Here is a 14809-nt window from a genome sequence, read left to right as displayed (position 1 = left end):
GGCAGCAGTGCTGGGATGCAGGCAGCAGGGGCAGCCAAGGCCCCAGCAGTGCCTCTGAAGACATTTACAGCACTGACAGCAATGCAGCTCTCTGCCCTTCTAGCTAAGGGAGGAACTCACGGCTGAGCCAGACTGCTGTGACTTGGTACAAATTCAGCTGTGGGTTCCCCTATGAACAAGCATTTCCTCTGATTTTACTAGAATAATGTCTGTTCGCCAAGAAGTTCCCGTAACTGCTACAGAAGCAGCCCATTTCCAGTCATTCTAGTCAGAACAGTGGTGAACCTTTACTAACATGAGGTTGGGTTTTTTAATAGCACTATAAAAAGTTAGCTGCAGTCAACTGACACAGTGATAAGCTGCTGCAAGCTTCAGTCTGCAGTAAAACTCTCCTTCCTAACAGGAGGAAGGAGTTCCTCTAACTTATTTAAGATCCTCTAAAACCAAAGCAAAAAAGCAGAGGTTGAAGAAAGCACGAGACCTTGCTCAGGTCGAGGGAACCACCTCACCCAGTTACAGCTGGGGATGCCTTTACAGAGAGTTAAAATTGCCAGGTAATATTTTGCAGTTTTTATTGATGGCATTTATCCCATGGTTTAACATGTTAATTATACTGTAATAAACATGGCTTTAATATTAAACTTTTCCTTATTATCCAAAGTCACCACAGTCCATTTCAGTAAATATAAAAATATATACTTAATACTTTGTACAATACTGGTTTTTGGTCCAAACAAAAATGGATCAGAAAAGCCAATAAACTTACTTTAAGAATTCCCAATTTTAAAGATTTTCTAAATGGATTTAGGCAACTTTGAATAATGGGATTTACATAAAATCTGAGACAATACTAAACAAAAATGGCTGTAACACACAAAATTAAAATTTCAATTTCACAGATTTGTTATGCCAAAAAAGTACAGAGAAACAAAATTGTATTTACACATTTCATAATAAAATAACAAGGCGAGACAGGTGATAAAGGGCTGTAAGAATGAAAATATAGAAATAGCATATAATTATTAAATGAAGAACTACAGATCTAACAAGTCCTTAGCATGGATCATCCTTTAATCAGTCTTCCCCTATCAGAAAATTTTAGTGCACGATACACCCAAACTCACTCACTTCACACATACACCAGCACAAACTCAGCATAGGAATCATTCATTATCAACATTCTCTACTCTATACAGCATCCCTCGCTGATATAGTTACAACGTCGAGGCGTCGGTAAACGCGGGTGAGGAGGTATCGACAAGCCATTCACTGTGCAGGCTCTGCTCAGGGCTGCAGCCACACCATGCCGAGTCACTGAAAGGAGGAACTGGAGACTTGCGCTTCAGAACAGCCTTGTTGCCAACTTTACTTGCTACCAGAAAAACATAACAGGGAGAGGGGAGGGAAGGACAGGAAAGCTAAGTTTGATATTCCTTTAGGCAGATCTGACTTCGGACAAGCCAGCGTGAGGTACAATCCCAGTAACTGAACAATTCAGGGTAGTAGCTGAACATTTCCGGATAGTAGCTGAACAATTCAGTCAGGGTAGAAGCTGAACAATTCAGGATAGTAGCTGCTTCCAATGTTTTTGATGCTTTACCAATCAGGCGTTTACTTTCTACGTCTAACTGCAGTCTTTATCTTCCGACCAGCAACTGAAGATCCAGAGGCAGAGAAAACATTTTTCCCATTAGTCCTATTAAAAGAAATTAGTAGTTCAGAGTTTAGGACAGTGTAGCTGAAAATTCAGTAGCAGCACTGAGTAGATATTCCAGAACAACTGTTTGATAGTCTTGTCTCACTAGTCACCAGCTGGCAACAAGCAGCAAATGACGAACAGGAGGAAGAGAGTTCCAGAAACCAATTAAATCTCTCTTATTCAGAAGGTAGGCAGCAGCATAATGGCTGGATACGGGTTCTACCTCTCAAGAACAAGACAATCTCACATGTGTTGCTGTGTGACTTTCCTGACAGCTAGGCTCCTTTACAGATAGCGGTGCTTAGTTAGCCGGTCAGGCTAATACAAGGAAAGATGCCAAATTTAGTTTCAAATTCCAAGGTTCATCTGAACACCTCATGATTTAACAGCAGCAGAGGCTGAACACTGTCCACTGATATTACCCAAGGCTCAAGGGAAATTCTGATACAGTCTCTTACCCCACTGTAAATGCTGCTTGCTGGTTGAAGGAAAATCCTGAAGTGCCAGAAGGCGGTGCAGGAGGTGCTGGTGCAGGAGGATTTGCACCAAAAGTGAATACTCCTGGGTTATTTGGAAAGCTGAAATTAGTATTACTACCTCCAAACCGGAACACAGAACCTGGGAAGATGGGGTGGAAGCAGAACAAGTAAGAAAGCTGAAATTTGAGTTCATCCTTTCCAGCAAAATCCTCATGTTCTTTACCATTATCTTTAAAGATTATTCTTTTTACAGGTTGCTCAAAATTACAAAGTTGGGGGTGGTGTCCACCAGAAGTGTCAAGATTACTACAGGAACAGTTTCCTGAATGAATCCATTCACACAGATTGAGGAATTTTTAAAGTCACACTACTGGCACACTGATAATTAATAATTTGCTAACTTCTGTGCCATCACTAAATTTATACCTGTGCATACTCAAGTTTATTAATAAAGTCTTAAATTGTAAATTTATATTCAGGTAAACTTTCCAGTGTTGGTACAGTGGATCTGGAGACTTCCTTTCATTTAGTCTGCTAACTGCTCCTCATCTGAAAAACCCCCAAGCATTCCAACCATCAGAGTAAACTAACAAGTAATACAGAAAATCCAGGGAGAACTTTACCTTTCAGCTGCTACCTGATTAATGAAAAATCGACTGAGTAATGTGTTGTGCACTAATCTGCTTGTACTAATCTACTGATTAGTACAAAAATGTTGGTTACTTTTAATGGAGGCTATTTTGTAAAACTTCTGAGAGGAAAAAAGGAGGCTTTTCCCTTTTGTGATATCAAATAGACATTCTGGCACTGTTTTTGTTTTTAAGTTATTACTAGTATGGAACAGGTCTTTCTTAAGTTACAAGATTCATTCTCTCTGCCCCTTTCCCATGGCATTTTATACTTCATTAGTAAAGAGACCTTAATACACAGTCTTAACCCATAAATAAAAAATAAAAAAAACCTCAAACAATTCTGACTGTATTTTATACAATAAACCTGTTCAAGTCAGATAACTAAGAATTTCTCAAATCAAAAAATAACCATTTTGCAGTGTGTGTGCTCTTTTTGTTTTGCACAATCTTACCAGTGATTACTCCATGGTTTTCAGTTCCTTTTAATCATTAGGTTTCTGAAGAAAATAAAGCTCAAAATTTAGTTGTAGAGTTGCTAAGTCTCTTGTGGAGAAGGCGTACTGTGAAGCTGGATAGCTGTGGCACATTGTGTCGCCACTGTCAGGACTGGGACATAAGGACAACCCTATACCCACCCATTGTTTTTGTGGAGGGCAATTCCTATATTGAAATACACGGGCAATGCCAAAGTCATCTTTCTCCATATAATTTATGGTGCACTTCATGAGAAAGAAAATAAAATACATAATCTTTGAAAGCAAAAGGGAAGAGGATGGTGGGCACTCACCAGTACTGGGGGTACCAGAGCCAAAAGCTGGCTGATGGGCTGCCTGCTGGCCGAACACAGGGGGCTGAGTGCTGCTCGAGACCGAGCCGAAAGCAGAAGGAGCAGGATGGGAGCCAGCAGGAAACAACGATGTCGACAGCGATCCAAAACTTGGAACGCTTTGCTGGCCAGAGCCTGGGCTTGGGCCAAATCCTGGGGGCTGACTGGCACCAAAGGCTGGGCCAGCAGCCGGTGCTGGAGGCCCAGAACCAAACAGAAACGAAGACGATGACCCTTGGGGGACAGAGAGGGAAGTCAGTACGGGCCCCTTCCCTCGTGCCCTCAAAAATGAATCCAGAACCAAGATGTTCTCAAGCCTCAAGTCTGGTAGCTGAATACTCATCTTAATTTCAAACTAGTTGCCTGAGTATATAGAACAGATACTACCTCAGCCACAACAGGAGCTGCATCTTTTCTTAAAAGCAACATGAGAAATGCTGTGTTTATGAGAGTCAGACAAAACTAAATCTCAAACTTCAGAGGCACTGGCTGCCTCTTCATGTTGTACAGATAGATTCCTACAAACAGTATGTTTTAATCTGTATTTACTAAAAGCTGTTTCTACCACATGCATGAAATATTCATTCAAACTGGATTTTTCAGACATGCAAAATACAGCTCCTGAATTATTAGTAATAGGAGAATATGTGTTATTTTTTTTCAGCAACTGCACCCCTCCCCTGTTCAAGTGTTTACCATTAACATCATATTCAAGTGTTTAACTTCTGGAGGCCAAATCAACATTGCAGTAATCTCAAAAACTTGGTTTAACAGAGTAATTCTCTACCTATCATCAACAACCAACCAGCCCAATTGTTGAGCTGCACGGCCAGCAGAACTAATGAAATGCAGCTAACAGTGACTCTGAACATAGATGGCAAATCTTTGAAACAGCATTACTAATGCTCATGCAACAGGGAATACCCTTGAATTGCACCATAACCTGGAACGGCTGACTTTCTTTCCAAGATGATACACCACAAAACTTAGGTTTCTGGATTTGTGAAGATGTTTGAATTATGGTGTCACCTACTAACTAAATTACACACATTACTGATTCGTAAGCAGTTTAAATTGATCTGTTGATTGTTGTAATTTGGGACTGTTTTCTCTGTTTCTGATACACAAAAAAGTGTGCAAATTAAACTTTTTTGACTGACAAAGTTAAGCCATCAGAATCAAACTAGATTAAGTCTTTCCCGTACAGATTCAATGTTATTTTCCAACATTCTGCATGGCTCATAGGTATACAGATAATTTGGTAGATTTAGTCTTGAGTCATGCATTTGTTCATGCAATTCAGGCAGTGGAGTAACAAACATAAAACATGAAGAAGCTCTGTATTTCTTATTGCTGTCTTCTCTACATTCCTAGAAAATTAACATGCACTGGCCATGCTCCTTAGCAGCAACCAACCCTCAAGCAGCATTATTTGCATGTCCAGGTACTCCACCATTTATATATTTATACTTGTGAGGGAACCACTTGGCAAAGGTTGTCATTCAGAGTTTTAGGGACAGGAGCGAAAAAGCAGGAAGTTATAATTCATTGGCCTCTAACTGTAAACACTGGACTAACAGTGATTGAAAAAAGAAATTATCATTCTCATGGTGAACAACTCCTGTACAAATTGAAATCCAGTAAAGATTTGTCCTTTGCATAAAACAAGTCTGGTGCCAGTTCATTCTTAAGTTTAATTTCCCACACTGAAGAAAAATGAGCCCAAATTAACATTGCTGAATATAAATCCTCAGTACTTTTCTCTACTTCCATGCATTTAGCCTGCACATTTTCCAAAGTAAAATATTAATGAAACAGTATCTCCTTAGTCCACTACATAATGGCAAAAATGAGAAAATGAGAAGAGCAGCTATTTAAAACATACCTGTTGAACTTGATGTAGTTGTGGCTCCAAAAGTAAATCCTGAATTTGCTGCATTGGTACTGCTCTCTCCTGAAGCAAAGAGAAACGGAGTCAGAGTCGAGCCAGTGCTGGAAGATGTGGCTGCTGGTTTGTTTTCTTGAGAGAAGCCAAATGACTGAGACGTTGCAGATTCTGCAGGATTGCCAAAAACAGAGCTGGTCACAGTGTTGCTGGGTTGTCCAAACACAAAGGGAGTGGGAACTGGCTGAGGGTTTGAGGAAGAGAGGGTGCTGCCAAACATGCTGCTGCTGTTGGCTGAAGTGGTGGGTACCACCGTGCTGGAGGAACTGGAGCTCAAGAAGCTGAAGGATGCTCCTTGATCTGAAAGGAAGAAACACAGTTACTACTAAGTCACACAAATGGAGTTGAACAACCAAGAACTTTTCACACAGCAACCATCACTGAAAAACTTTAATCCTCCTCTGCAAACTTCCAACAAACTAAAGGAGCACAAAACTGCAGTATCTATTGTGGATGCTGACAGCCTGGTCAGAGAGGAATTTTCAAGCACAGACAGTAGCAAGCCCTGTGAAAGTCAAACCTCCCCAGGCACTGTCTGGGGAGCTGTGAGAAAGCTCAGTTAAAGAATTCAAAACAATCCTTGCACCTGGTATTCACACTTGGTGTTTATTTGCAATATGTTTACAAAAGGGTGTCATTTCTAATTAGTCAATGATGGTGAGGGGTGTTAATTAAAGGATCAGTCCTGTCCAGCTGTATCAAAACAGTCTATAAAGAGGTGTGCTTTCTAATAAACTCTGAGATATGCCTTCTAAGATGAGAGTCTGTGTTGCTCATTCAGCTGCCCCTAACACAACAGCGACAATCTGTGAAGTGATTTTTGTACCTCTGTAGCAGTAGAGAAACTGCAGCAGAGCTGCAAGTAAATGGAAATAAGATATTCCCTCTCTCCTTCCCTTTCACTATAAAAACCAACACTAGTATGAGGCCTCTATAGTGCACCATATTACAGATTTTATCACCAGCTGAGCTGCTACTACTGAGACAGTAAAACTTCACACAAGCAGTGATACAGGTTCCTTAAGGTGTGGCAATTTTTTTTGTCTAAACATAGTGTTAAAACTCACTGAAATCTACCAAGAAATTGCCACATATTGTCTACACATTGACAACTAGAACTAAAGCCAGGCTGCAGGTAGCGCATAAATCCCACAGTCCAGTTCAGCCTCAGAGGTATTATTTGATAGACACGAGCAGAGAAGTGAAGGCAAAAGGTGTTCTGCTTACCACAAGTACTGGTTGGTGCCCCAAATGCAAAAGGTGCCTTTGCCTGCTCACTTTCCTTTTCCGGTGGTTTACCAAAACTGAAATTGAATACAGGTTTTGCTGTGCTCTCCTCTTTGGTATGCTCAGCTGTCCCAGATGAAAAGATAGGCTGTGCCTTTACCTCTTCATTGTCAGCTTTCTTTCCAAATGCTAATGGACCAGCAGAAGTGACAGAGTCCTGCTTCTCTTCTGCCCTTCCCAAAACAAACTGTGAGGCAGGTGCAGATTCCACACTGCCGAAAGAGAAGCCTCCCTTCATTGAAACAGTTTCATCCTTTTTCTCATCTAACTTCTTAAATGGCAAAGCAGGTGAAGCTGCATCCTTTTCTGCCACAGTTCCAAAAGTGAAGCCACCGACTCCAGTTTTATTCTCATTAGTAGCTATGGAAGAAGTAGAGCTTGTAGCAGAACCAAAAGCTGCCAAAACTGGTTCCTCCTTCTTTTCCTGCTGCCCCAGACTCGTCGTTCCAAACTGAAATGTTGAAGGAGCCTGACTGCTTGTAGATGGAAGTCCAAAGGTAAAACTGTTACTTTTACTTTCTTTTTTGCTGTCATCTGATTTAGAGTCTGAGGAAGAAACTCCAAATTTGAAGTTCCCTGAACCAGTAGGAAACTTAAACCCTCCAGTCACAGTGCTGGATGATGCGGATTCGGATGCAATGCCGAACTTAAAGCTACTTTGTTCTCCAAATTTAAAATTTCCTGTGCTACCTAATGTTTGAGAAGATTCAGAGGACGATGACGGGACACCGAATGTAAATGAGGGCATTGCAGCATTTGTAGACACAGTAGCAGTACCAAAACCTGCAGAAATGAGCAACAATGTCAAGTTTGCAATATATGATGTAATACATGCAGTCTTTAGGTACATGGCTGGGATTCTAGTCTTGAGCTTTCCCAGTCAAAACTGTTCAACAAAACACACCCCCCATGCACACAGACAAGGAAATTCCACACTTCCTCTCCACACATATCTTTTTGCAACGGTGATGTTCTGTGCAGCACCTGGCTTGGAAAAGCACATGCTGAGCTCTTTGAAAAGACCATGGTTTTAGCCTAAACTCCAAATGAACAACACAACTTGAAACAAACAACTATTTCACTGACACAAGCTGTCCTCTAAAAAACCCAATCCTTTTCTGGAGAATGGGTGTGGAAACATACACACACGATCTTATTTAGGCAATATTCCTAGACAACAAATGGACAGTTTTGCCATACTCAAAGGAAAAATCACTGTACTTTAAAAAAACAAAACAAAACACAAAAACAAAAGCAAAAGCAAAACAAACAAAAACACAAAAAAACAAAACCAAAAACAACAACAACAACAAAACACACCAAAAAAACCTGTTGCAGAATGCACATCCCTGTTCTTCTCAGTAAGAATTACCTTTGAGCTCTGCTTTGGTGCCTGGCTTCGCACTTGCACAGGCTATGCATTTTGTGGCTTCTGCTTTGTTTTGGACCAAGCAGACCTCACAATCCCAACTTCCTTCAGGCTTCTTGAATTTGTCTAAATCCAGAAAACCTCCAGAAGAAGCAGAAAATGCAGAAACACTGCTACTGGTCACAGGCACTGAACTCCCTGAGAAAGAAGTAAGACAGTTAATCATCCTGCTTAAAGCATACACAAAGCTTTTAAGAAATGCTCACTAAATTGCAAAGCACACAAGTGTAACAGTAAAAAAACCATCAAACTACAAGTTGATTTGACTCAAACACAATTTGAGAATGTAAACAATAGAAACACCTGGATTCTTCTTTATAATCTATATGAATTAAAGCACAAATTGAACCAGCGACGTTTAAACAGCAACTGCAGTTCATAAAATACAGCAACACAGCCAATTTCAGATGTATATTACAGCTACTGTATTGAACTAAAACTACTAAAAGAATTCCAGGTAACACCAGTTACTGGTACTCAAAGTTAGCATCACTTGAGTTAATGATCACTGTCAAGTGATTCAAGGCTGAGAATTTACTAGAATGATTCATCAGAAAGTCACAAGGACAGGACACATTCAAAACGACAGAGTGACAAAAGAAAGAAAGGAACCGAAAGCTTCCAAACCCACAACTCTGTGTTCACCACACAACTACACTGCCTTCAACAGCAGCAGCAACCTACTGCTGCTGAGGTGCAAAATCCAACACTTGCCCTCTGACTATTCTCCCCTGTAAAGGAAGAGATGGCACTTGATGCTGCACCCCAAGAGCAAACTTCAGCTCCACAAGTCAGGAGCGAAGCAGACATCCCAAAGGCACAAAAGCATCACACAGTTGCACTCTTCACCCACAGTGAACCACTGAGGTGGCATTCAAGGGAGAGACACAAGATAATTTCTCAAATTCAAAGCAGTAACATTTCCTAGACAGGAATGTGTCTTCTTTTCCACGCACATCCAGCACATTTATGTCCTCCCATTTTACTTGCTTCACTTGTTGCCTTGACAAACATAATGTAACTTTGCAACTTTTTGCACCATGGTGGTCATGGCAGACCCTCACTTCCAAAATTCTTCCTTGCAGTGGCCAGAGTCTTGGACAAAAGTGCCAGCTGGCCACTCTGAGGCTGTCTTCATGAGGAAGTCCATGAGAATAAACTTCATCTAAAATGCATTATCCTATCTAAAGAAATTCTACTCTTAGTATACAGTGATTATAAAAGCACAATCTGCTCCATCTCACATCTATTTTTTCCCTCAGAATGCATTTGCAAACGTATTTTCGACATCAAATTATGCTGAGCCAATAAAAATTAACACTAAAATAATTATTTGTGCTTTAAAAAAAAAATAAACTCTTAAAACCAATACAATGACATACAATGGCAAACAACCCAGAAATGAACTGAAGAAGGCGCCCACTTCCCCAAGATCTGTAAGAACCCTGACCTTCCTAAACAAGGTTACCCACATTCTGAAAAGCTCCCATAGGCATAGCTGAACATATGGTTCTGTTTTAGCACAAGACAACCAGCTAAAGACTACACTGACTTGGAATCTGGCTTCATACCTGTGCTCAATTCCACATAAATGCTGACTGGAGACATTTTAAACCATTTTGTACAAATACTGCTTCTGTCTGTGTTTTGATAGAGGAAAACAAACCCCCCAAAAACCCAGTAGTTTTTAGCTCCTTGCAAGGAGTTCACATTTATCCCCAATGAAAATGAGTCAATTGGTTTTAAGTTAATTAAGGCATCAATTTTAGTCATCTTTCCTCACTAGCTGTAAAGCAGGGTATATTTGCTTCAGTTCAGCTCTGCACTAATACATTTCACAATTAGTTCAACTTATGTGACAGGCTGGAATCTGGGCTGAGACCTCCAAAGTGCCTACAACCATTCCTGAAGAGAGCCACTAATCCCTCCTGTCTGGCATATAGCCATGCTGCTCAAAGTGGTTTTATATGCAACATATTTTATTCTCTACAAAATGCACATAGACTAAGATTGAAACAAGAGAGAAGAAAAGAACAAACCTGGTTTCTCAGACTGACAAGCTACACATTTGCTGTCTTCTGCCTTATTTTGTAGAAGGCACACTGAACAGTTCCAAGAGCCTTTTGGCTGCTTAAATTTGTCTCCAAACCCCAGAGTGACTGTTGTGCCAGTGCTGCTGGAGGTGGATGTCACTGTCACCAAGTTGTCCGTGACCATTGGCATTGTCAGAGCAGGCATCACTCCCGTTCCAGGCTTTGGCGTATCACATGCGATACATTTTGTGGCTTCAGGTTTGTTCTGGACCAGACAGGTATCACAATCCCATGTGTTGGGTGCCGGCTTAAATTTGTCTTCAAAGCCCAGCATCCCTGCTGTGGGAGCTGTTGTTTTGGAGGAGACACACGGACTCACACTGACCGTCTGCTTCGTACTGTCCCCAGTGGACACTTTAGCAGCTTCACATGTTACACATTTGCCATCTGTGGTTTTGTTCTGCAGACAAGGGTCGTGTGTGTCGGACTGCCAAAACGAGGATGCTTGCTTAGAGGTGTCTTTACCTGCAGAAAAGCTACTTATTGCGGGCCTTGTATAGACCACTGTGCTCGTAACGGGCTGTGCAGATGAACAGGAGGGTGAATTCCCGGACATAAAGCCTAGTTTAATAAAAAGAAAAAAAAAGGAGAGGTCTTACTGATGAAGCTGTACCCTGGCTGCATGGAAGTTACTTATAATAGGAGCACAAATTTAAGCCAAGAGTCAATGGTTACAACTATACACTCCAACTAACTGCAAGAGGAAGTCCATGGAAATCTTATCCAAAGGGATGAAATTTCATATGCTGAGCTGGGACACAACAGAACACTTTTTTAAAGCCTGCTTTAACTCTTCGCTTCCAAGAAAGTCTTAAATACAAATCTCATTTGTATCTGCCACTACACTGGTAGATACAAGTATAAACAAACAGTACTGAAAGCTGACGATCTGTCACCGACTGGAAATAATCCAATTTCATTTGAAGACACCATGCCCAATCGAATCAAATTTCTAAAGCTATTTCTGCCATAGTAGATGACTCGCATTTACTTAGTAGCTGTGCAGCAGTTGGTACTTGGAGCACCCATCCACACAGTATTGCCCCACAAATACTGAGTAATACTTAAACAATAAAAATTAAGACAAACACACAAATTTTTTTCTACACACTTTGTTCAAAATGCTCTGGGCACAGGCTAATTCTTTATTTTAAGGTGCAAACTTTTCAGAAAACAAGAACCACCAATATGGAAACACTAACAAAAATGCTACAGCTACACATCTTAAATATCAGCCCAGTTTAACTGTAAAGCTAAAATAAAGAGTTTTTCTTTTTATTGTTGCTCTGGGATTGTTTTTATTATATTAGAAGTGAAATCTTTTAACTGTGTAGATTTAGAACCTGATTCTGCTAAACTGATAGAAGAAAACTAATGCCACTTCACCTACAGGTCTTCCTTAAACAAAACACAGTGTATTTTCTCTCACTTAGCTCTTTCCAATATAGATAGGCACTGCCTTCTAAAGTTGTACACAGATTTCGTAATAAAAAGTCCTGCTGCATCTCAAGGCTTATGAGAAAGATCAGGTTCTATTAAGTCCTTTTTCCTAAAACAAAAAACATTATCTACACACACACACACACACACACTCTTTACTCAGTGGTTAAAAACAATTGCAATTACTTGAAAAGCAGTCTTTTTAAAACAAGACAGCCCACTGCTACTTGAAATTTGCATCTGAACCCACAGTAACTGTCAACATTTAAGGCCAAAAGATATGCAGCTTCTGAAACACCTTTAGGAATTAAGTTAACTTTACCATTCTTAATTTCTGGAGATGGTGATGGTGGGAGAGGAATGTTTGTGAAACATTTCCTTCCCAATTACATACATTTTATTTATTAAAAAATCCACTGATTCTTTGACTAATTTTTTTATATTGAAGTTTGAATTACAACCTAACATAAGGGAGAAGTGATGCATCTGGTTTGAAGCTGCAGCTTTCCCACCAGCAATGAAAGCCTCTATAACAGAAGGGGGCATCAAACCTAACAGATGTACCATTTAAGTCTGTATTTACTGCTGACACTGCCTTAACTGTGACAAATTGTCTGGGGTTCGGTTTTGTTGGGTTTTTTTTGTTGATGTTGTGCTGGGCTTTTTAAAAATCAATGCAGCTACATGCAAGTGTATTCTCTGCAAAGTATTTTTTTAAAGAGTTCATTATCTCACCGGGGCTTTTTAGAATGTCTAACACACTTCCTTGCTTTAAGAACTTCGCAGGTTTGCAGAACCCATCATATTCTTCCTCCTCTTCCTTCTTATTGCTGGTGCTGTTTACAGTGGCACTACCTTTAAAAATAAAACAAAGAAATCCACTTAGAATATATTCACGTTTGCTAGAAACAAGAATTTCCATGTTTCATTCTTCTTAAACAAGAATCTTCAAAATTCGACCTTATTTACACCAGTTTACAGTTACAACCTGATTAAAAGAAGACCTGTCACTGAAAACACATTTTGCCCAGAATTTGAAGCTTGGAAATTAGAGATTTAGCTATTTAACATAAAAAAGAAAAGAAAATTAGCACTCTATGTTTGAAATACTAAAATATTTCTTACCTGGACTAAGGATGGATGTCACTGGTGTATCAGTGGATCCAGAAAGCTCTGATGACTTTACAACAGGTACACTAAATGTAAACTTAATCTGCTATAAAAAAGAGAGGGTTTTCTTAGATTCTAAGAAATTTTAATCAAGTTTCTCACCCAAATAATAATCTGTAATCCCGTCTTCAAAATTTGGTGCATGCTGGGTGAAAAATTACAAGTCAGAAATCTTTAGATTTGTTTCCCCCCTTACCAGGGCCAATTCTGCTTTACTGTTCCACAATATTCCACTAAAGCCATGAGAAAACGTTGGGATTTATTTTACTTACAGACAATGGAGGTAGCACTTCCACCTCAGTAGATTTCACAATTGGAGATGAAAATACAAACGTAGGGCTGCCAACATTACTTGCTGGTTGTACCTGTATTTTTAAAAGAATTAAGGTTTGCATCTAAAAGTAAACAACAGCAAAGAAACAACAAAAAGAAACAACAGCAGCTACCTGAATTCACTATCTAACAGACATTCTGCAGTGAAGTTGGGAAATCTGATGTTTGATATCTCTGATCCACAGCTAAGAGTTATAAGAAAAAGCTTGCAAGTGAGTGCATAAGATGGACAGAAGCCATATCAAAATATGTCTTCCTCCCCACGCCCAATCCAAACACAACCCTGTTTAATTCAACAGGTTATAAACTCAGGTTGCTTAGTTCCATGAGCACCACGGAGAAAGTTAACATTCAGCAAGGAGGATGTATAATCACCCTGAAAAAGTATTCACAGTACACAGCACAGACTTACCTTGTTCATCACTGCTTTTGAAACAATGCTGGGTGAGGAGGACTCAGCACTACTGGCAGGGAAACTGAAGTTGAAGGTCGGCAGCGATGCAGTACTGATGGGCAGGGGTACTTCAGGTAGTTCTTCTTGCTCCATCTCCTAGGTGCAAATTTTCATTTTTGTTAAGTTTATTTTTTTCTTTGAAGAAGCTACAAAATCTAATTTTCCACTTTCTTTAGAATAGTTTTAGATTTTAATCTTTCTCTTTCTTTAAAAAGTTGTAAATTTTAGTTTTTCTTTATCATGAGATCGACTATCTTCCTACCTGTCCCCCCCCTAGTTTAACACAGTTAATTGTAACAGAGAGATTGTAGACAAAGCAGGTTTTCAAAGGAATCCTAACCTCCCACCTAAGTCTGCCACATAATTTTTATTTATGGCAGACCTGGTTCCATGCAATACTACATCCATCACACATCCAGTAAGAATACTGAAAGTAAGCTCAAAATTGTTACCTGAGCTGATGAGAGAGGAGCACAGATAAGATTTATTTTGGCTTTTGTCCTTTAGTTAGTAAAGATCTAGAAAGACATAGCCATTCTAGGATTCTATGATTCCCTTATCTTTTTAATTAAAAGCACAACTTCATGGCAAGTAAGAAAGTGTTCCTCTTGCAAAATTAGATAGGACAGCTGTCAAAGTCTCTGAAGTCACTTGAACTTGGAAAAAAAAAATTAAGAAGGATGTGTGTTCCTTTGAGTACCAAAACCCCCAAACCAAACTAAAGCACAGAAAGTCAAAAATGAAACACTGATGAGTGACATAGAGGATCATACTCTGGTAAATCTACTCAGTATCATGTATCAGGATGCAAATTTAACATTCAGGAATTAGTGTACCTTAAAAACTTCTGCTCTTCCCCTTGTTTTTTAAACCCTTTGATTACCAAGATTAGATTGGTTAGGGTTTAAATGGGAATAGCCGATCCATCCAGGATTTGGACAGTAGTACCAATGTCTACTCAGAAGTGACTAAGTAGAGATGCACATTGAGACATTTAATGTTCCCCACAGATTACATATTTC

General features: G+C 39.7%; 1 protein-coding gene across 4 annotated transcripts in view; it reads right to left on the bottom strand.

Annotated features, from left to right (window-relative positions):
• Nucleotides 1-555: 555 nt before the first annotated feature.
• Nucleotides 556-14809, bottom strand: part of NUP153 (nucleoporin 153) — a 42093-nt gene continuing 27839 nt past the window's right edge. For 2 of the 4 annotated variants that reach the window (XM_063402708.1, XM_063402735.1), the window contains exons 12-22: nt 13746-13883; nt 13273-13365; nt 12956-13046; nt 12566-12685; nt 10337-10951; nt 8241-8435; nt 6809-7651; nt 5522-5881; nt 3598-3870; nt 2158-2317; nt 556-1696 (exon numbers count right to left, since the gene is read on the bottom strand). In XM_063402708.1, the coding sequence (XP_063258778.1) occupies nt 1612-1696; nt 2158-2317; nt 3598-3870; nt 5522-5881; nt 6809-7651; nt 8241-8435; nt 10337-10951; nt 12566-12685; nt 12956-13046; nt 13273-13365; nt 13746-13883 (2973 nt within the window). In that variant the 3' untranslated portion in view covers nt 556-1611. The remainder of the gene's footprint in view (nt 1697-2157; nt 2318-3597; nt 3871-5521; nt 5882-6808; nt 7652-8240; nt 8436-10336; nt 10952-12565; nt 12686-12955; nt 13047-13272; nt 13366-13745; nt 13884-14809) is intronic. The other 2 variants (XM_063402718.1, XM_063402726.1) reach the window with 2 other exon arrangements.

The sequence above is a fragment of the Prinia subflava genome, chromosome 1 (genome assembly GCF_021018805.1).
Source record: "Prinia subflava isolate CZ2003 ecotype Zambia chromosome 1, Cam_Psub_1.2, whole genome shotgun sequence".
NCBI classification, from domain to species: Eukaryota; Metazoa; Chordata; class Aves; order Passeriformes; family Cisticolidae; genus Prinia; species Prinia subflava.
This window is presented reverse-complemented; position numbering and strand designations above follow the sequence as displayed.